This window comes from Thunnus albacares, chromosome 11, assembly GCF_914725855.1.
Source record: "Thunnus albacares chromosome 11, fThuAlb1.1, whole genome shotgun sequence".
Lineage (NCBI taxonomy): Eukaryota > Metazoa > Chordata > Actinopteri > Scombriformes > Scombridae > Thunnus > Thunnus albacares.
The window spans coordinates 13010538-13032347 of record NC_058116.1 but is presented as its reverse complement, the minus strand read 5'-3'; the positions used below and the strand labels follow the sequence as shown (position 1 = coordinate 13032347).

At 41.3% G+C, this 21810-nt stretch overlaps 1 protein-coding gene across 2 annotated transcripts in view; it reads left to right on the top strand.

The window, feature by feature from the left end:
• Positions 1–1163: 1163 nt before the first annotated feature.
• Positions 1164–21810, top strand: part of gsk3ba (glycogen synthase kinase 3 beta, genome duplicate a) — a 38956-nt gene continuing 18309 nt past the window's right edge. Inside the window, exons 1-3 of one of the 2 annotated variants that reach the window (XM_044365944.1) lie at positions 1164–2280; positions 2396–2559; positions 16343–16536. In XM_044365944.1, coding sequence (XP_044221879.1) covers positions 2472–2559; positions 16343–16536 — 282 coding nt within the window. In that variant the 5' untranslated portion in view covers positions 1164–2280; positions 2396–2471. Of the gene's footprint in view, positions 2560–16342; positions 16537–21810 lie in introns of both variants that reach the window. The other variant, XM_044365945.1, reaches the window with a different exon arrangement.

The window sequence follows — 21810 nt, the reverse complement described above, 5'->3', positions numbered from 1 at the left end:
AATAGTTAACAATTAATCTACAGAGTCTTTCAGGAGTTTTCATGATATTTATTGATATGTATTTTTATATTTCTCTTTCCTGTCTAGCTTGTCTGTCTCACTCCCTCCACTATCTCCTGTCTGTCTCTCTGCACTTTTTCCTTTCACTAATGGGAAAGCGTGTTTGCCGGGGGAAGTGTTGCCATGAAGGGAATACAGTGTCTTGCATTACTTCTGCTCTGCTGCCTGATTTTGCTCTTCATTCTGCATATGAACCATTGAAGAAGCCTGGGAGAAATTCCCTTTGATGTCGAGCATAACAGAGGACATACAGACCACACAAAAGACACACTACCAGTTTTGTTGTGCAGGAGGAAAGACTTTCCTGTCAAGCTAAGATGAGTGGCCTGCACTCTGTTTAAGATGTGACATGTTGAGAAATTGTAGAATAAAAATAGCTGTGAATCAATCACACACACTCTCACCCCCTCATCTCTTTCTAAGTCTTTGCATGCACCACATTTTTGATTTGATTTGATCTTGGATACCTCACCTCAAGTGGTTTTAAATACCAGAGGAGCATAAACTTTACCACTTTGTAGTAAGTCGACTTCCCTTTTTGTTGCTCTTAGCCCCAAATCCAATGGTCCCTTCTGAAGATGTAAATCATTAGAAACTTACCACATATATATTTAGTTTCAGTTTTAGAAAAGGCTCAGTGATTTCCTATAACAGCTGGACACTTTAGTTTTAAGCAAACATTACTCAAACAGAAGAAAACAGTGTGTTTGTTGGGGACTGTTTTCAGTGGCGGATTAATACACATTTAGTGCACTTGTGAATATTTACATGATATGTGTGCAGTGGATTCATTAATGGTTAATAACTCTTTTACTAATATTTTACAGATCTGTAAAAAGTAATGAATAACAATAGTTTGATTTGATTGGACCATAAGACCATTTACATTTGATGGAAAAATGGCTAAAGATATATATTGTTGGAATGAGAGTAGTGCAAAGAGAGTGATATGGTGATTTGGGAAAGAACAGAAAAATACATATACATGAAGTATTTATTTACTATTAATTAGTCACAGCCTCGCATTCCCGTTATAAAAGATGCCTTATATGGGGTGAAGCTGGATAAAGAGCTCTAGTGACAAGGCTGCCATGCACATATGCACACACATTATTATAATTCCTAAGCATTATGACACAAATTAAATGGATGTGCCCGGAGCCGCGTGCATAAATAGGTGTGAGAGGAAAATAGAGGACAGGCGTTTTGCAACTGACATAGCAACAGTGCTGCATGACCACCGGTGCTCTGTGACAGCTGGGTCCGTTTGTACTGACAGTCTGATTTCGGAGCTCCATTGGACGACAAAGTCATCAATCCCGAGAGCAGATCCGCCCATTGTTCCCGTAGCGGCGTGGAAAAAAAGCCTTTGAAGTCGTGTAGGCGGTGCCAAGCAAATTGTGCCATGTGGTGTTCAAGAGCCACGTTCTGATTGGTCTAAAGGAAAACTGTAAACGCCCATTTCTAAAGGATACCCTCTCTGATTGGTCCAATTGGCCACCCCAGATTCACCTTTTGCGCGTTCACAGTTTTCATATTCCCCGTCTCGGTTTACGTCAGCAGCGTGCACCTCCTTCCCTCATAGCAGACACATCCCGATAACCTTTTACGGAAATGGCGTAGCTATCGGGCGTAGCGACAAAGACAGCGAGCCTGAAACCTATGGGGAAGGAATAAAAAAAAAGAAATTCAGTATCGTCGCACTCTGTACCTTAAGACCATCATTTTCTGAAGAGCTCGCCGCCCCGGGGCCTCGGTCAAGACACCGAAATTTGACGGCGGCAAGGGCAGATTTGGATTCACCGCAGAGCCGCTGAAGTCGCAGAAGAAGGCAGATTTTCCGTCGGACGGTCTCTGTAGGCTAGCGTATAGCGAGGGAGCCGCCATGGCAGTCGGATCACTGAGCCTCCACATCGGGATATGAAGAGGAACTGCATGCGTCCTGAATCGCCAAGAAAACGCCGCATTTGCCCGTGATCCGCACCGGATCCGCTCTCTGAACACCTGATCTCACCCTTCTTCATCTTTGTGAAATTCAATCCGCATCCAGAAAGAAATCTCAATTGGTTTTTAATCGGGGGGCCCACAGGGAGAGGCCAGATTCATGACTATTTTAGTCGGAGACGTGTCTTTAGAGGCCCATTGAAAGAAAACGAGGAATATACGGAAGAAATGATGCTCTGATTGACCGCTGGTGGGAAAGAAAGGGTAGTTTATTAGGTGAGACGAACTAGTGTGAAGGATTGTGGGATAAAGGGATCGCTTTCTGTCTGCCTTCCTCCCCCCTGTGAATTATAGTGTTATTCATTTACTGTCATCCTTTTTGGATGAGAAGGTTCGGAGAACCGACCAGCCCTGCCGTGTAGAGAGTCACAAGTCTCCGAGAGTCCGAGAATCAAAGGGATTGGATCATGTCGGGTCGGCCCAGGACCACATCCTTCGCGGAGAGCTGCAAACCAGTGCCGCAGCCCTCAGCTTTCGGCAGCATGAAAGTCAGCAGTAAGTACATCCCTGCAATCCTACAGTAGCCTTCCCTCTCTGCATGCAGCAGGCCCGGTAAGGGCTGCACATCCTCGCTCATGTCTTCTCACTAACAGGGCTGAAAATGTGTCAGGCGTGCATGACGTTAGCTGCCGATTAGCTTAGCCCCTGTCATATAACCGTGTCACTGACTGAGACTGACACACACACACACATGCACGCACAAACACACGCACACACACACACACACACACACACATAGTGCTCGCCTCGGTGTGTGAGCGCAGACCGCTGCGCTCTGACGCGCCGCCCCGGGGCCGGTCAGCCTGGCCGGGGTTAGCAGGCCGCGCCGGGCAGGGCCGGGCCAGAGGAAGGTAGGGGTTGGCACCGGCCCAGGTCAGAAACCAAGCCCTCTCCTTTTACCGCAGATCCGTTCCGATTATTGTCCATTTGTAGATTAGATCTCACAGCGGTATTACTACATAGCACCCAGCCGTATGCGTAATAGAGTTAAAACGATAGGGCCAGTCTATTACGCAACTGTCAAAACGGAAGGTGCGCCCATAGTTTGAGGGGCGAAACTGACGTGATCCGGGAGAGGTGGGGGGGGGTGGGGGGATTACTGATCTTATAGTCTATGGGGCATGTCGAGATCAGACGTCGCGACGGCTGGAGAGAGTGACACAGAGTATCCTGTACATGAAGCCACAGTGGCACCGAGCCGGAGGCTGGTTATAGACTGGCTGCAGAGATGAAGCCATATGCGACTCACTGGGCCTACCTGCTGAACAAGGGAGGCTGGCGATATCCAAGCACACTTGTGAAGTACATATTTAACATCAACCACCAAATCTATATAATTCCTGCTTCATATTACATCTACTTTGATTTCAAGCCATATTGCACTCACTCACCTTTCCACTGCCTGCTTTATGTCAAAGTGTCTCGTTGCAAACTGGCAGCATTATACCACTGTGTACGTGTGTAATAGACTGCAGATATCCTTTGTTCAAGTATTCAAATGTCCCTATTAGAGCTGAACAATACATGTGTTAATGATGTGGTAATATGACACTATATATTATATGGGAGTTTATCATAATCTAATATAGCTTATATTGATGTGTTCCTAGTTTAAAAGGCTGCATGACACACATTTGAGATTATTAGACTGCTCCAGCTCACTTAAATTCTCTTTTTTTAACTTAAATTTCCACATTATTGATGACTAATAACCTGGCTGGAGACACCTACCTAGCTACACCCTTTCCTGCCTCGCTTGCAGGCACACATTTGGTCATGTGTAAGAAAAAATGCGGCTGTCAAGGAATGTTGACGGTGTTTCAGGACTGTGACGTGATGGTGATGTGTGTCAGTGGGGTGAGGCTTGAGATCGAGCCTCTCCTCCGGGGCTTGGCACTGGGAAACCAATGGGTGGACTAGGACACACACACACACACACACACACACACACACTTGCACACAGTGATGCATCCCAAACCCAATAACTCTCCTGTCCTAGATATGGGTGTCGAAGCGTTGGTCCGTTCCTGTCTGTGTGGATTGTTCATTGTTATGTTGCTGTTCAAAGGAAAACAGGGTTTATGAAATCTGGTGTCAATAAGTCGGCTAAACGTAAGAACTGGAGGACTTTGGCCTAATTGTTGTGCAGACATAAGCTACTGAATTAGCAACAAATGCCTGGTCGACCTTTTGGACTTAACATTGCACGAGTTTTACGCCAGTGGTTTCTCAACCTAGAAATATTTCTTTCTCCAAGGGACTCATCTGGTAAGTCAACGCATTATTAGAAGTCAATGAAAGCTGGAGTTGGAGGCGTCCAAGTAAATGAGTGTTAAATATTTGATTTCTACAAGCAGATGGTGTTCAGCACCATAGAGTCTTTGATTTCTCAGATGTCCCCTGTGATAAACTGTCAACACATCAAGTATTTTTTGCAATGATCTCTCAAGCTACACCTAACATTGGAGAAGATGAGAGAAGGTAAAAGAAGGCAAAAAGTTGGTTCAACTCAAGTTTAAAGGAGAATTCTGGTCATTTAAAACCGGCTTTGTTGTCCCACTTTTTACCATCTTGACAACTGATTGTGTTCATTAAGTTGATACCTTGGGCTGTTGACAGATTCTCCTCCGTGTTTTCCATTTTTTTTATATGCTTGAGCACTTGTTGATGTCATGTTAGAGATAAGAGAGCTTACAAAAAATTCCCACATATCCTACTTTAAATTCCGACTATAAGGTTGATTCAAAGATCTTTTTTTCCAATTGGAAAATATAAAACTTCCCAGGTGACCTGAATGTCAGACTAGTTCAGATATTTTATCCAATACCAAAGTATACGTTAGTTTCAGGCAATTGCTGAAATTGGTTGTTGGCAGAAATGGGATGAATGCAGACCCGGTTGCATCATGGGTGTTACTAGGAAACTGTCTTTGGTGATACTTTTGGTGGCGGTTTTGGCCTTTGAATGCACAATGGAGGGCAACACCAGAGATGAACCAAGCCGTCAATAAAAGCGCTGGACTGTGAGGCAATCTTGTTATAGTGGCCACAGTTGGAATTGCACGCTCCGTGACGCCCTGTGGCCCATTGGACTTTTTCCCATACACAGTTATTGCAAAAGAATGTGCTGTTAAAGCAGTGATAACATTTTTCTGTGTGTCTCAATAACAACCAGAGAAGGGTGCTCCATTGGCTTACAAATGCAGAAGCCTGAAAAATCTGTGGCATTTGTGAGCAACTTTCATTGAAATGAATGTGGCACCACTGTGGAACAAGTTATCCAGTTCTCATAATACATTGATATGGTGAACTGGAGCTACTTCCTGAAGCTCCTCAGTGAACTGGTGAAGTAACATGTTTTAACACAAACCACTATTTTGATACTAAGATGTGGATAATAGAGGTGCTTGTTGAAAGAAGCCGCCTTCTTCTTTCATCTTGTGTCCAGCTGAAGAACAGGTTTCAGGAACTGGCTTTGATAGCTGCTGTGATTGTCTGCCATGCTGGCTGGAACAGATCCTCTGAGTTTCTGGATACAGTAGACAGATACACTGAGGAAAAGCTAACGTCCACAATGGCTCGAATACAAGCTGTGATGTAGAACTGGAAGAGGCAACCCATTCATATATCAGTAATGAAATATGAGACTAGATAATGGCTTTATGATGCACTGTATTTTAAATGTTGTCCTTCACTGGTCCTAAAAGTTGAATTACACCCATTCTGCTTGTCCATGGTATCCATACTACTAAAGATTTTTTTTCAGACACCATATCTCCCACCCTTAGTTCAGTATGTGGTCAACAATATTTTGAAATAAATCTGCCACTCATTTGCTCTTAATATATAATTGTTTAGTTAAAAACACCTCTCACAAATTCCTAGAGTGTAAGGTGAAACTGTCAGTTCACTTGTTTTATCCGACCAACCGTCCCAAACCCAAAGATATTCAGCTTACCATCATTAACCAACCAATTGTTTCATCTCAACTCAGCTCATTTTTGTTAAAACTAGTGGTTTTCCAATCAACAAGTTACCACAGAATCGTGTATATATATATATATATATATATATAAAAAGGAGACACTCACTTTCTTTTTTAATCCCAAATCAGATTTGTCATTCAGAAGTGTGTGATTTGCAGCAGCTGTGTCATGATTGTACTGTATTCATGTAACATCATGTCACCTGGAAGGAATCCACCCAGACTAAGTTTCTCTTCCTCTCTTCCTATGTCACTTACCATTACCCTGACCCCAGCTATGACGATCTCAAGCAGCTGTAGGTGTGTATAACCCTGTGAAGATTCCTTTTACGTCTCCTACACAGGCAGACAGAAACACACGTACATACACGACATACATTCACACACCCACGTTCGAACTCTTAAGGTTTTGTTTTTTGGGGGTGAGGCAGCTGGCCAAGAACAATGAGCGGCTTGTTTAGCATTTCAAAGCTGCAGCTTTCTCTCTCTCCCTCCTTTCCCTCTTTCCTCTCCTTTTCTTTCTGTCCCTCTCTCACATTTTGCAAGTGACGATGGGAACAAAACTGCCCAAATATACTCTTTGATTCTGAATTAAACAGGACTCGCAGACAAGACAAGAAGCATCAGAATAACTCAGCTGAGGTTTGAGGGAAGGAGCCACCCGGCCTCTGCAGGCTGCTCTCACTCTGATGTCTAAAATCTATGCATCCCCCATTGTGTCTGGTCAAAACCCAGTGTTGGAAATTAGCTTATTATGATTAACTTAAATTCTACCAACCACTCATATATTTTACCAGCCACCATTTTGTAATCACACTGATCATGTGCTTGTCTTGCCATGTAAAAAAACAAACAAACTAATACAATAAAACTAATACACATTTTCCCATAAAAAGTATTAATAAAAAGTATTAAATTAATATTTATTCACTTATGGTTATCCATTTTTAATTCTCTCTCTCCCACTCACACACAGTGCAGATCACCTCCTTGTGGCATTTGGAGGCTTTGTGGTCCTTGATAGCCACCAATTTCAAATTTTCGGTGCCTACAATAAAGCTTTTGTCTGTCTTGCTGCTGGCCGAAGCGGGTGGCGACAGTGGGAGCAAAACATCGACAGACTACTCTCATCGAAAACTAGCCAGTCACGTAACTCCCCACAGTCAGCTCTCCTCCACTTCTCATTGAAAAAATCACCTCTTGTGAAGGCGAACTGATATCAGCTGCTCTCTTTACACCCACAATGTGAAGCCACAGTGTTAAAATAGTCTGTCAGGTTAGGCTAGAAGCGAAACTTGCGACAGACTAGATGCAGCATAGTCGTATCGCTGCCCTCCACAGGTCATTTGTAGAACAACTCCATTGAATGCCACCGGCCACATTCACCAGCCACTTCACTAATTCACCAGCATTTGGCCGGTGGCCGGTGCTAATTTCCATCCCTGTCAAAACCTCACTGATACCTTGATGTCTCAATCAAAAGGGCAGCTTGGCCAAATGTCTCTGTGTCAGAGGTGACATTCCTGTGACTGGATGTTCCAGTAATGTAGTGAATTATCTCATCAGCCTTGCAACACTGGTGGAAGACTTTTCAGTCGTGTGTACCTTCACTTCTCTTAATACATTCCTCACAAATATCACTACTACTTAAACCTGTTTTACATTCTGCAAGCCTTGTATTTTGACCCATTAATACACCCAGCATAAAAATAGTAATAGTCAGTAATAGTCAAACAGTTAATAAATGCACTATATTGTATGTATGAATGTGATTGCATGAATTTGTTTGCCAAATTTCTGAGCGGAAAGAACACTTTGGCAGGTTCATTCATAGTGATACGACTGCAGTGAAAATTATCCCTCATCTTGTTATAAAAACATGGATAATGTCACTACTACAACCTGACAGTATCTGACAGATGATCACAGCAAAATTTTACCACTTCAGTACCTCTAAAGCCTGAGTAATCACTTGACTTGAGCAATTTATTTCTTTATTTTGACTCTTATTTCTGACTTTTCAAGTACATATACATTACTTTCAAATGGGAAAAAAAAATGTTCCCTGTGGATGGATGGTCGGCCAAACGCTTGGGGTGGGCTGAGAAATACCAGCATTTCACAGTGGATGACTGGAAAAAAGTCCTATTTACTGATGAATCCAAGTTAGAGATTTATGGCAGTAACAGAAGAGTGTATGTTAGGAGACAATCAGGAGAGACAATGATACCCCAGTGTATCAAACCGACAGTGAAACATGGTGGCGGGAATATTCAAGTTTAGGGGTGTTTTGCCTACTCTGGAGTTGGACACCTGCACTGAATTGACTCCACCCTGACCAAGGAGAAGTACCACGCCATTCTGGAGAGACATGGTTTGCATCTTTGTGGAGAAGGATTCATACTGCAGCAGGATAAAGGCTCCAAACACACCTCAAAGCTTTGCTAGATCTACTTGAAGACCAATGAATCCTGACTGTCATGGACTTTCCTCCACAGTCAGCTGACCTCAACCCCACTGAACATTTATGGGGGCACTTGAAGACTGAGAAAGCCAAGCATTCTGTGAAATCACAAGAAGTTCTTTGGAACATTGTCAAATCCTGCTGGGATAACAGGGGTCATCAGGTTTTACACCATCTTGTGGAGTCCATGCCAGCTCGAGTGCATGCTGTCATTCTATGGGACTTTTTTTCCCCCCCTGTCTTTATTCAAGAGTGTGGTCTTTCAATTAGAGAGCATGATTTATTGATTTCACATTCAGATTTTGCAATTCTTTCCCCCAAATCCTGCCCTCGCTCTCAAATAGCCCCTGCTTGCTCTTAGATTTGCTCTGCTTCTACTCTGCTTATGCTTGCACTCAGATATATTGTTCCTTGCACAGATTTCCTGCTCCAGCTTCAGACTTTCTCCTCGTACTCAGGCTGCTTCTGTGCGCTCGTGAAATGTCTGCTCTCAGACCTCTACTCTGCTCTCAGATTTTTTTGTGCAATAATCCTGTCAAAATCCCTCTACCAATAGAATGCTAGGTGTAGTGTTGACCAATGAAATGATCCCTGCCTCCTTGTGGGCGTTTTTGCTTTACTTCTTAGACCAGTGGTTCTCAACCTTTTTTGGGCCAGCACCCCCCTATCCATTATCCAGGTCCTTTACCACCCCCCATCAATTAAAATGTAGGCTAATTGTCTCCCCTGAATATTAATATTAATTATTATTCTGTGTTATATATCATTTAAAAAATCATGTCATTGTTCTGTGTTATTTTGCTGATATGATATGATTGTTGTTGTTGATTAAATAATCTTATCTGCAGGGTCAAATAAAGCAACCAGGTCAAAGGTCAAAAACTATGCATTTTCACACAATTTTGGACTATTATCATTACAATATTTATTAAAAAACGCACTGTGTGTCATAAAATATAACAATCACAAAACTTTGGTAAAACAGGCTTATAGTGGATGGATTTGAAATGCAATTTTCTCATCCTGCCATAGTCAGGATGTAGCCACCAGCCAGCTGTAGGGACAGGTATGGTTGGAATTTTATCCTTATCTTATCCACAATGTAATTGTCACGTTTTGCACAGATCACAGACGTACAACAGACTGCATTAATGCCATCTCGGCACTTTTTATTTCCTTGTTGGAATAAAAGGCACACACGATCCAGCTGATAAAGGTTTATACTGTCTGTTAATATTTGACTTTCGTTCTAAAGTTCAGAGCTTCTGTTATGTGATCAGACTTCCTTTAAGAACACTTCAGGTTAAAGATGAATACAGAGAGCTGAGAATGTTTGTGAATCAACAGACCTTACAAACCTCCTGCTGTGAGTTACATGTTTGTTCTTCTTCTGGTTGGTTTCCTGGTTGAAGCTGCTGATTCATTTCACCTTCACTCATCAGCTTGATTCACATTATTTTCAGCATCTAAAGGTAACCTAACCAACAGTTTTCATCATGTTTATGTCAGCAGGTGTTAAAATGATCTGATAATAGCAGAGATGGTAGTTTAAGCGATGTGTCATGTTGCTTTGTTGACTGTATTGGTGGAATGAACGAAACTCCAGAGGAAAGAAATAAGAGTATATTCCTGATATTAAAATACTGAGTGAAGTTTAGAAAGAATGAATAACACAGACATCATTCAGTATCTTCGTCCTGTCCTCCTCCTCCTCCTCCTTCTGCTGCTGGTTGAGAGGACAGGCTGTTTCAAGTTTACAGGATTTTAACAAATTTTAATAAGACATTACAAACTAAGCTAAACTAAAGACAGAGAAGCTAGCGCGACCATAAATGACAGTAAACCACAGTAGAGACTCAGCAGTTTCCACATGTGTCTACACAGGAGGCGTTCAGGTACAGTGTTGAGCATAGGTCACCCACATTTTCAAAGCACTCAGAGCCCAAAACACAAATTTGTATGTAGTTACACGCGTAAAATGGAGGAAAAAAACTTGACAGCGCTCTGAAAAAACATAGGAAACCCCTGAGGAGGTCTACTGATGAAATTATGTAAATGTGCATTTGAATGTAGGACTAAACCGGCATTAAAAAACAGACACACACAAGAACACCTCAACGCTCCCCTTTCAAAAATATTGCTTCCGATGCCCCCCGATGTTCTCTGAATTTTTTTTCTTTGTTAAATGAACTTCTCTTGCTTTCTTTACAACTTTTAGAATAAAAGGATAGTTAAAATATATATACCAGTGCCTGTACTTTTTACTATAATAGCTACATATAATAGTAGCCGTACAGCACACCAGCCTCCTGTCAGACGATTGACAGAAAATGACGTAACCTTCATGACTCATGAGCAAGAGTTTAGCGGATCACCAAAGTCAAGGTTAATTATTTTAATTGTGCTATTACTACCTTCAAATTGAATTGATAAAGTCATATTTATGGCACAAGAATACATCCATGATTATATGCTTGGCTTTCAAGTGTTGTACGTTCTTTTTTCTTATCTACATTCCCTTCTTTAGGAATGGGAAAAGTACTAATAGCTAACACATTAAGCCAGAAGAAAACAAAAGTAACTTCAATGAGCTACTACATTTTAAAAACGCAGTTGGTGAGGTTGTGTATTGTATGTATATCCTTCTCTTCAAATGATGCTGTGTCAAGGTCTGCCCTATCAGAAAGGTTTCACATATTGTAATTACGGTTAACACGTCCCCACTTGCAGGTATCACATCTGTTTATCTACAATTAAATCATTGACATGTTTACGAGTTACATTGCAGACATTAAGCACTAGCTTTGCAGTTGAACAACAAGGGGTCTGTTACTGATTAAGTTGAGAAAATCCTTAAATTGTGTCACAGATATTATTGACTGCTGACCTGCTGACTAGCAGGGCAGTCAAACCAGGAGAAGTTATGAATAACTAAATGTGTATCTCAGTCTCCACTAATCACGCTGAAGCATTAATTGAGATTGGAATAAATTGGAATAAAACACTAACATACAGAGGAAAAATGGACGCTACAAAACAGTAGCGTCCATTTTGTTGTTAGTTGCCTAGCAACAGTGTTCACGTAATTTACAATGCTTCAAAGCCAAGAATATTATCATGGATGGATTCTTGTGCCATAAATATGACTTTATCAATTCAATTTGAAGTAATAGCACCATTAAAATAATAAACTTTCCTGAGGTCCTTGACTGGTGATCTTCTAGAGTCCCGCTCTTGAGTCATGAAGGCCGGTGTGCTATATGGCTACTATTGTATGTAGCTATTACAGTAAAAAGTATGGGAACTGGTATATATATTAACTGTCCTTTTTATTCCACAAGTCGTAAAGAAAGCAAGGAAAATACATTTAATAAAGCCCTGGAGGGCGGGAGTGGATGAACCCGGTTAAAGAGTAACTGGCCATACGGGACGCTCTAAGTATAGTGAAGTCGCCCACAAGGAGGCAGAGATCATTTCATTGGTCAACACTACACCTGGCATTCTGTTGGTTGGGGGATTTTGACGGGGTTGTTGCACAAAAAATATCTGAGAGCAGGGCAGAAGTCTGAGAACAGACGTTTCACGAGAAGCAGCTTGAGTGCGAGGAGAAGAGCTCAAGCTGGAACAGGAAGCAACAATATATCTGAGTGCAAGCGTACAGTTTGAGCAGAGCAAATCTAACAGCAAGCGGGGGCTATTTGAGTGCGAGGGCAGGGTTTGAGGGACAGAATTACAAAATCTGAATGTGAAGTCAATAAATCATTGATAAAGATAGGGGAAAAAGCCTCATATCTTTAAAGCAAAAGGGGGGACATACAAAATACAAAGATATTCTGAAATTCATGCACATTTTTCAAAGATTCAACTTTTCACTCAAATTGTTAAGCTGATATTATCATTTCTGATGTAAAAGTATTACATTCAAAACAACAAATGTAAAACAGAATCTTGACTAGTAGCCTCAGGCTTTTGGACCACACTGTACATGCTGGTGTGTTAGTCAAACAAAACACAGCACCTTGTCTGGTATCTGTGGAGTCTGTCATAGATTTTGGGGCAGGAGGTGCATCTATTGTTTCCATACTCACTGTTATATCTTACACACACACACACTAAATTGCGTGGCAGTGAATACCTTGGTCAGATTCTGAGTTTTGTTTACTCATGATTTGTCATACTGTGTATCGCTTGATTTTAAAGCTGCACTAATCAATATTTTTATTTCAACAACAGATCAATTGACTATGTGTGATGAGAAAAGGGTCACTTGTAGTGACAAACCCACAAAGAATTATCACCACATACTGCAGTCTCCCTTTCTCATATGGAGCATTTTAGTGTCTTTCAGCTCATTGTTTTGGTTTTCTTCCTTGCAACAAATTGCAACCTTGTTTGCCAGCCATAGCATACAGCTGCTTTCTGCAAAAAAAATCTGATAAACCCGCTGAACCCTCCTTTAACAGTTGATGTAGATCAGAAAGATACAAGGACACAACAACAAGACAATAGTTTGCTAACATGTTTGGCATATCAGCTCTATAAGGTGATCATATGACCGTGTTGTGTTTACAGCTTGTCCAACAATCAGTGCTGCTTTAAATCACAATTTTGTTTTTTTTGTTTTATTTAGTCAGATGATGTGTTCATCTTTATTAGTTCTTATTTAGACAGATTTTATAGTAACACATGCTTACACACCTAGGTATCAGGAAACAGATCTGGGAGCTTTGAGCATGGGTCCCGTCACTGCTCGACAGTAGTGTTGTTTCCTTGTGTTACACATGTTAACCATATTCAGTTGTGGCCTGAACTAGTCTGGTGACCTCAATTGACTATCGACGCCTCTGGCTAACAGTTCCAGCAGCGGTCACTTCTGTGTCACTTTGTTGCTGAATAATACCGCAAACATTCATGAAATCATGCACTGTGATTTGTCACGCTAGTTATACTCTTGTGGCTTGTAGTGTTTTGACAGAGTAGCCATGGAGACGCTGAGGAACATTTTTTAAAATTTCTCATAGTTGTTTATATGGGAAAAGCCTCATATCACAAGTGAATATGTATATGTATATAGATAATCCTTCACGAGTCATCGGTTGCGATCGCAACAGTTTTCCGTCAGTAGAAGATGTAAATCTAATGGAAATAATCTCTGTGATGATCGATGGTTGATGAAAATAGTTCTTAGGCTATGCCACATTAGTACGCACAAGGTTATGTGTCAAATAGGCTTCCAGTAAGTCACTGTAGTGCAGTGCAAAAAATGCCATTTCAATTGCATTCTGATTGCCTGGGCATTCCTTATTTCCACCAGTGTGAGATCTCACTCTGTTTTTGTCTGTGTGTGTGTGCGCACAGACAGTTCTCACGGTTTGAGGAAGTGCGGAGGCGTCATAGAAATGGCCCTGCTGGAATATGTAGGCAGAGTCATATTGCGCTCTCTCGCTCTCTCTCTCTCTCTCTCTCTTTTTTTCACACACACACACTCGCTTGGAGTCTATTTCTGTTGTTACGGAATCCATCTTCAGCTTCTCTTTGTAGACTTAAAGCAACAGTTTCGAGTTTTATCAGACCCACCCACCCTCTCTGTTCCCTACCCTTTGATTGTAAGCAAATCTTCAGTAATTGCACCACTCACTGGACACACAGTGGCAAAGACCACCGTGCGAAAATACACGTGAACAGGAACACACACACACACACACACATAGATAAAATGATTAATTCATGTCTGGGTTGGACCCTGGAGAGGTAGTAATTGCTCTTCTGCTCATGTGTGTGAACGTGCGTGTCTCTGTGTGGGCACTATTTGCGTCGAAATCAATAACCCTGCTGGGGAATAAGGCCAGCCAGCCAATTAGTATGAAAATGGATAAAACCAGTAAACCTCTTTAACCAGTTGAGTCAAAACGTTGACTTTTTAGTGTTCAAAACGATTCATGATGGGGGGTTAATTAACCTAATCACGCAAACCAGTCACAGGGTGGCATGTTTCCAGAAGTCAGCATGAAGTGGTCACTTCCACCTCTTGTGAACAGGACGCTGTGGCCCCGCCGGTGTCCTCTGTGTGGAGGTGGCCTGCTACCACAACATGCTGCATGAAGTTTCTATTAAATAACACCATAATCTGGAGCAGCCACAGTTATTAAGCAGCACTAATCCACCCATCAGCGTTATTTTGTACCCACTGTGAGCTGTTGACAAATGTGTTTTACCGCTGACTGTATCAGCAACTTGACTGAAATTAGTTCAATTTAACAAAGATATTTTGAGTGAGTCTTTTAACTCATATGGAAGAAGATTTTAAAAGGGAGGAGCAGGTGCTGTGGTAGGATTTGTCACGTTAGGTAGTGTGTCATTTTGGGGTTAATTTGAGAGCAGGTCAGATATCGGAGATATGAAGGGAGGAGGCGCACATTCGTGGCACGCGACACACACACACACACACACACTATTGCCTCGTTGTTGTTTTTTTGAACTGCCAGCTGATGTGAACTTTGGCCCTTGACAAAGAGGATAGCAGGTGCGTGTGGGCGGAAGAGAAGTGATCTCAGGGGAGCGTAGCCAGCTCCTGACTGACTGACTGACTGGAGAGGACGACATAAAGGGGAGAGGGTGCGTGTGAAAGCAGATTCAGATCTATAGTGCATTAGCATCGCAAAGACACACAGTCTTATTAGCTTATGACTTTTCACTGATGATAATCTTAAGTATTGCATTTGTCTGTCTGCACATTATGGTTGGTGAGTTTGTCCAGTCAGTCCCAGAAAGTTCAGCCTTTGTTAATCCATTTGATGCATTGATTTGGATAAAAGCACTCATACAGCCTGGTATGAGAATAATGATATATAGCTTCAAACAGACAATGCGAAAAATAAAAAATTAAGTGTCTATTCACTAGCTGTCAATAGCAGTTAAGTCACTTTAAAGAGGAAGACTATTTGCATGTAATTTGGATCGTTCCCTCTTGATATTTAAATGAATTTGTTATTTTTTTTGTAGAGGTGGTCTTAAGCTCAAATTAACATTCGACATGTCTCATGTTTTAAAGGGCTACTCCAGCGATTTAGTATCGCTCTTCCATAAAGCTCAGGGACTTGTGCAGCAGAAGCTTTTAGTCCTTCGTATTGGTCGAGCTCCAAAAACACTGCATCCTACCGTTCCTGTAATCCAACTTTCATTAGATCCTCTATGCCTGGTAAATGCCTTCCTCTCTCGAACTCCATGCCTCCAGTTTGTAACGCAGGCTCTCTGTTATAAATTTGACATGATGACATAATCAGGGTTATTTTCTCAGACTTTAGGAAGCTTCCTCTAGAGCAGCAGAAAATATTATACAACCGTTTTCACAGGCCGAGTAGTCGTCCATATTAGAAGAGAACTGGATGGCGCTGTTAAGAAGAGCTGCTGGAACAAACGGGGGTTAAACTGGCTATAGTCACCTAAGATATTTGTCAGCAGGGATTCAAACCTACAACCTGTCAGTCACTGGGTTTCAGGTACTGGTATTATGCACGCTGTCACACAGGCTTACTGGGACACTTGAATATAACAGAGCCATAGTTAGTTATTAGTAACACCTGTGCTTTTCCTACTGCGACAAGTCAAAATGTGAGCTGTGCTCTGATTTATGTAAACTTTGGCTTTTGTACTCTTGGTTGGACACCACAAGCGATTTGAAAACGTCCCCTTGGAATCCCTTGGAAATTGTGATGAGCATTTTTCACTATTATTTGACATTTGTGATCCACTGTATCATATTTCATATTTTGGCATTATCAGTACTTTTGTCCTGAGCATCTGCGTCTCTTTGTCCGTTTCTCTCTTCAGGGGATAAAGATGGCAGCAAGGTAACGACAGTCGTGGCCACTCCAGGCCAAGGCCCCGACCGGCCACAGGAGGTCAGCTACACGGACACTAAGGTCATCGGCAACGGCTCGTTCGGCGTCGTCTACCAGGCCAAGCTGTGTGACTCCGGAGAGCTGGTGGCCATCAAGAAGGTCCTGCAAGACAAGAGGTTTAAGGTAAAACTGTCACACACAAAGCATCTTTCAGTCAACTTTCTCAACAAAAACAAGAGACAAAAGGACATAGAAAAGCTGCACGACCAAACATTCACTGTCACTCTCCTTCTCCCTGTCGTCTTTTATTCTAACAACGTAACCAAAGTAGAGATTTTGTTGCGTTCATGAATGTGACAGAGTAACTGCGAATGACAAACGTGAATGGAGTTATCTTTCACAAGCACAGTGAGATCAGAGAAGCTGCCAAAAAAAACAAAAAAAAAGGCAGAACACAAAGGGAAAAACTCATGTTTTGCAGCTCAACACATCTCTGCTTCAGTGTGTGTGTGTGTGTGTGTGTTTTCCTGCTGTAAGTGTGTTTGCGCTAGCGTTGGTGGGAGGATCTTGTCTCACACAAACAAACTTGGAACCCGTTAATACTCAGTCATCTGTCAAGTTTAGTTCAGCTGCCACCAGGGAAATGTCATATTTCCTTCCAAGCAAAGCTCTGCTGGATTCCTCCTCCTGTGCTTTGAATAGATTTGACTGATGGCTTGTTGTTCCTCGGCTGTGGTGACATTGTCTGTTACTCCCTTCGCTTGGTCGGGGAGGCCCGGTGTCCCTGCTGCTAGCTTGCAGCTCGCAGATAAAAGACCTGAGACTGCCAAGCCTGCAGGACAGCTGTTTAGATTCTCATTAAGTCTCACAGGCTTCAGAGCTCAGAGTTAAGGGTGCGCAATATAACAATCGTCGGGACGAGTCACAAAATTATTCCTGATATTTCGGACATTGATATCATGCGGGAGATTTATTTTTAATTAGACGTTTGTGTGGATGTATTTAATTTATTTTAGCCATCGTAGGCTGTTCTTGGCCAAATATTACAAGACAGTTCTTAATGGATTCAGTTAATATCTCACTTTCTATCCAATTATAAAAAACTTTTATGGAGACTGACTGAATGGAGTAGATTTTTCCTTTTGATAATTACCAAATCTGCTTTTACTTAACAGTGCTTAACAGTGTGAAAGGGTGCTTTCAGGCATCCAACTGCTATTGAAAACAAATGCAAGCACAGATTTTTTTTTTTTTTGTGACTGTTATGCCTGGGGTTAAATGATCCCCCTCTATACATCCACTCTATTTAGTTCTCAGTCTGTATCCCACATGCCTGTGCCTGCACAGCATAAAGTGCACTGTACGGATGATGCAACACAATGTGCGGCTATAATGTTTTCCACATGTGAGCTGAAAAAAAAAACCCTGCACACGATGACTGTATTCTATACTGGATTTTAATTTAATTTAAACATCTTGTAATTATAATGGAGGAGAATAGAAATTGGAAATACGCCCCTTAAATGGCCTTCTGGAGCAGGGTCTAAATTAGTATGTGTGCACACATTTCACTCACTGCACAGCCTTTATTTTTCTGTGATAATCAATTTCAGTTCAATTTTCTAATACTGAATGTGTCCCCCAAGAGGCACTTTAAAGCAAGCTGGTTTGCAAACATGAGACATAATTGACATGTATTCATTTACATGCATGAAAAATACAAAATATGTTAAAGATTAAAAGAAAGAAAAAGAAAAGACACAACAGTTAATGGTAACACCACAGAGACACATTATATAGTATAAATGTATATTTAGTGTATACACAGAACAAATGTGCTAGTATGAAACTGTGCAAGAGATCTCTGTGTTTTGAGAGTAATCTCTTCATCACTGCTGTTTTTTATGTATTTTTCTGTTGAGTTTAGTGTATTTGTATAAAGGCCCATCCAGGGCTGCAACTAAAGATTATTCTAATGATTAATCTGCTGCTTATTTTCTTGATTATTCGTTTAATTGTTTGGTCCATAAAATGTCCAAAAACTGTGAAAAACGTGTATCATTGTTTCCTGCAGCCCAAGGTGCAACCTCAAATGTTTTGTTCCTGACAAACAGTCCAACACCCAAAGATAATGAGTTTGCTATCATGGAGGACTTCAGAAACCAGAAAATATTCACATTTGAGAAGCTGAAACAAGAGGATTTGGATATTTCTTCTTAAAAAATGACTCAAAATGATTGATTTAAGAAAATAGTTTGCGATTAATTTAATAGTTTGGCAACTAATCGAATAATTGACTAATTGTTGCAGCTCTACTGTGTGCTAAATCTATTAATGGATTAGGCTATATTAGTTTAAATGCAGTCGACAGAGATATTCCATATTTCACAAGGATAGTCATCGTCTCTTGCTCATTATTTTATGTCAACTTTGTTTCTCTGAGGACAGTCAGCGTGTCTTAGTGTAGGCATCCCCTGTTGTCTCCCACAAGTTTGGAAAAAAATGTAGTCAGATATGTTTGCCTGCAGTGTTTTCCCCCCAGGACTGTAGTGCTGAGCCAACCGGTTCAGCCAAATACTTCAGCAGTCAATGTCCTAGGTTTAACCTGTTTGAGGTTCAGCCGTTTTTCAGCAGGTGCTAGTCTTCTATCTGAGAAAGACGAGATAAATGATGTCACTTAATGGTGCAGGAGCTGTTTTTTTTTTTTTTGTTTTTAAATTACGCTTCCATGCTGACTACAGCCGTGTCCAGAGTCATTATGTTTTCGGGTTGTCCGTCCATCCGTCTGTCCATCCCATTCGTGTAAATGCGATGTCTCAGGAACTTCTTGAGGGAATTTCTTCAAATTTGGCACAAACATCCACTTGGACTCAAGGATGAACTGATTAGAATCTGGTGGTCAAAGGTCAAACTCATTGTGAAACTTATTATGACAAAGTTTCACACAAATGTCTAATAGGATGAAATGATGAAGTGATGACATTTTATATCCAAAAGGTCAAAGGTCAACTTCACTGTGACATCATAATGTTCTGCAACACTGTTCTGGCTGTTATTCAACGCCGTAACTCAGGAACAGAAGGAGAGATTGTGAAAATATTTCACATTTGGTCAGATACTGAATTGGTGACACTAATCTTGGGTTGAAACTGTGGTGATTGTACAGATCTTCTGTGCGTGAAGCATCCACGTTTCAGTATTTGTAGCTTCTTTGCAGCAACATCCATATCTGAAGCTTTGTCTACTGTCATGGCTACAACTTTGTGTTTTATCAGAATCAACTTTATCGGCCAAACATGTGAACACATACAAAGCAAATACACTTAATACCTTTATTAAATTTCTTCAAAGTCTTCATTACAAATGTTATGAGTCTGGACAGACATGGATGTAAACTGCAACTTGACTGGTTGGCGGAAGCATACATCAGCGGGCGGTTTTTCAATTTCTTTTTTTTTTTTGCCAGACCATCTGTCACAACATACACACACACACACAGTATTTGTGACTACGTGAGCTGGCCACGATGAAGTCATATCACACTCTTTGTGGTTAGCCTGTGGTTAGCATGACAGATGCAATACTCGCAGGTTGCATCTGTAAACAGCTCAGCGGCCAGACGAACATCACAAACACGCATTGTTTTCTTCTTTTGATGTTTAGCTTCCTCTTTAAAGCAGGCCCTCCAACTCAGCCGTCCTCCGTTTCTTACCTATTTTCTATCTTCTACTTGCTTGGCGTGCCCTTCCTTGTGAACAGCTTGTCCTGAAAAATTAGGCGAATGAGCGTTAAGTCTCCTCACATGACTGCCAAGCACGCGCCAAAACACATACCCAGACGCTTGACTTCTATTTTCTCCTTTTTTTTATTGCTTCTCCTCCTCAACTAAAGCTGTTTCTCTATGCCTCTGAATGAGCAGAAACATGCTAGTTCAACATGTGGGGATGCTTTTTTTCTCTCACTACCACACACACACACACACACACACACACACACACACACACACACAAGTCCAACAGGGTAATCATGTGAGCAGGCTTCGTGTTACGGTGTAGCTGATAAATGTGTGAGACAATCCTGGTGGGCTTACAGGCTGCTCCTGGTGCATTATGGGATAGGTCCTTCTCCACTCCCATCTGAGGGATCACATATCAGCCGATTGGAAAATGGATGCTCACATTAGAACCAACACACAGAGCGAGAGCCTATCTGGTGGTAGTGGGACTAACGCAACATTGTGAGAGGATACGTCAGGTGATGTTCTATATTTTTCATATTACAAGTCTAACAATGAACTGATCCTGCTAAGGGTGGGCGATATGTCCAAAAAATGTTATCACGATAAAAATATATCAGTCAGTATTGATAATTATCATGATTAATGTCAAGTACTTTTCTCCAGTTTAAAGGCTGATTTTTTGCTCCTGAGTGAAGGTTGAAGAAACCAGACGGTTAATTGTGGTTTTAAACTCTTCCTCATCAGAACATGACCAAACACTTCCACAAACATTTCACAAATCTGGGGTAGAACAGTCAAATTAATTATGATAAAATATTTTTTTCAACATCAAAATAGGCATGAGTAAAATCATGTAAAATCCTCTTTCAGTCCTCTCTCCTCAACAAAATAAATATCTTAATAGAAAAATATAGTGCTGCAATGTGATACAGTACTGCAAAGTTACAGTTTCTGTGTTACTGGTAGCGTTTTTTGTTGTTCTATCAACCCAGTTAATTAAGAGATATTCTTTATTAAAGTGGTTATTTACCCACTGTATATTTAAACATACACTAGTTCTGCTCAAGCACTCTTAGCTCTCTCCTTTTTTAGCAACTTTCTTGCTAATCCCACAGTTGTTCACACTATTCAGACGTGCTAGTTATTTTAGCTTAGCAGCTAGCGATGGCTTCTCTCTCTCCCTCTCACTCTCCTGCTCTCTCTTTCTCGGCGTGTCTTATGTTCAGCTATTCCTCTGCCTCCCTTAGTGATAATGGTACAAGTTTATTTATTGTGTTGGAGGCACAAGGCTCAGTGAATTAGAAAGATCTGCTTCGCAACATGGAAACCCTCGTTAGCTGCTGAAGTTAGCCAGCTCTCGGGTTGCTCGTGCGAGCCGACCAGCTTAGCTCATACTCTCTCCCCCGGCAGTTTAATTATATTGAACATTTATTGAACATTTATTATATTTTTATCTAGGAAAATTACATCAAGATAAATGTTATCGTTTTATCTCACAGCCCTAGATCCCTTTAACAAGTATTGTCCATTTTGCCAAAGCCTGATTAGCTTCTTCCTCTGAGCCGCAGAGCTCCATTGTTGTCTAAAAGCTTTTAAAAACACATCAATGAGCTTCACTGTTGCACCGGATGACATGTTCCTCCATTATCATGATTTATGAACAAGAGCACTCCGGTTTATTTTGAGTATTTTCTACACAGACTATCCTGCTGCGTAAA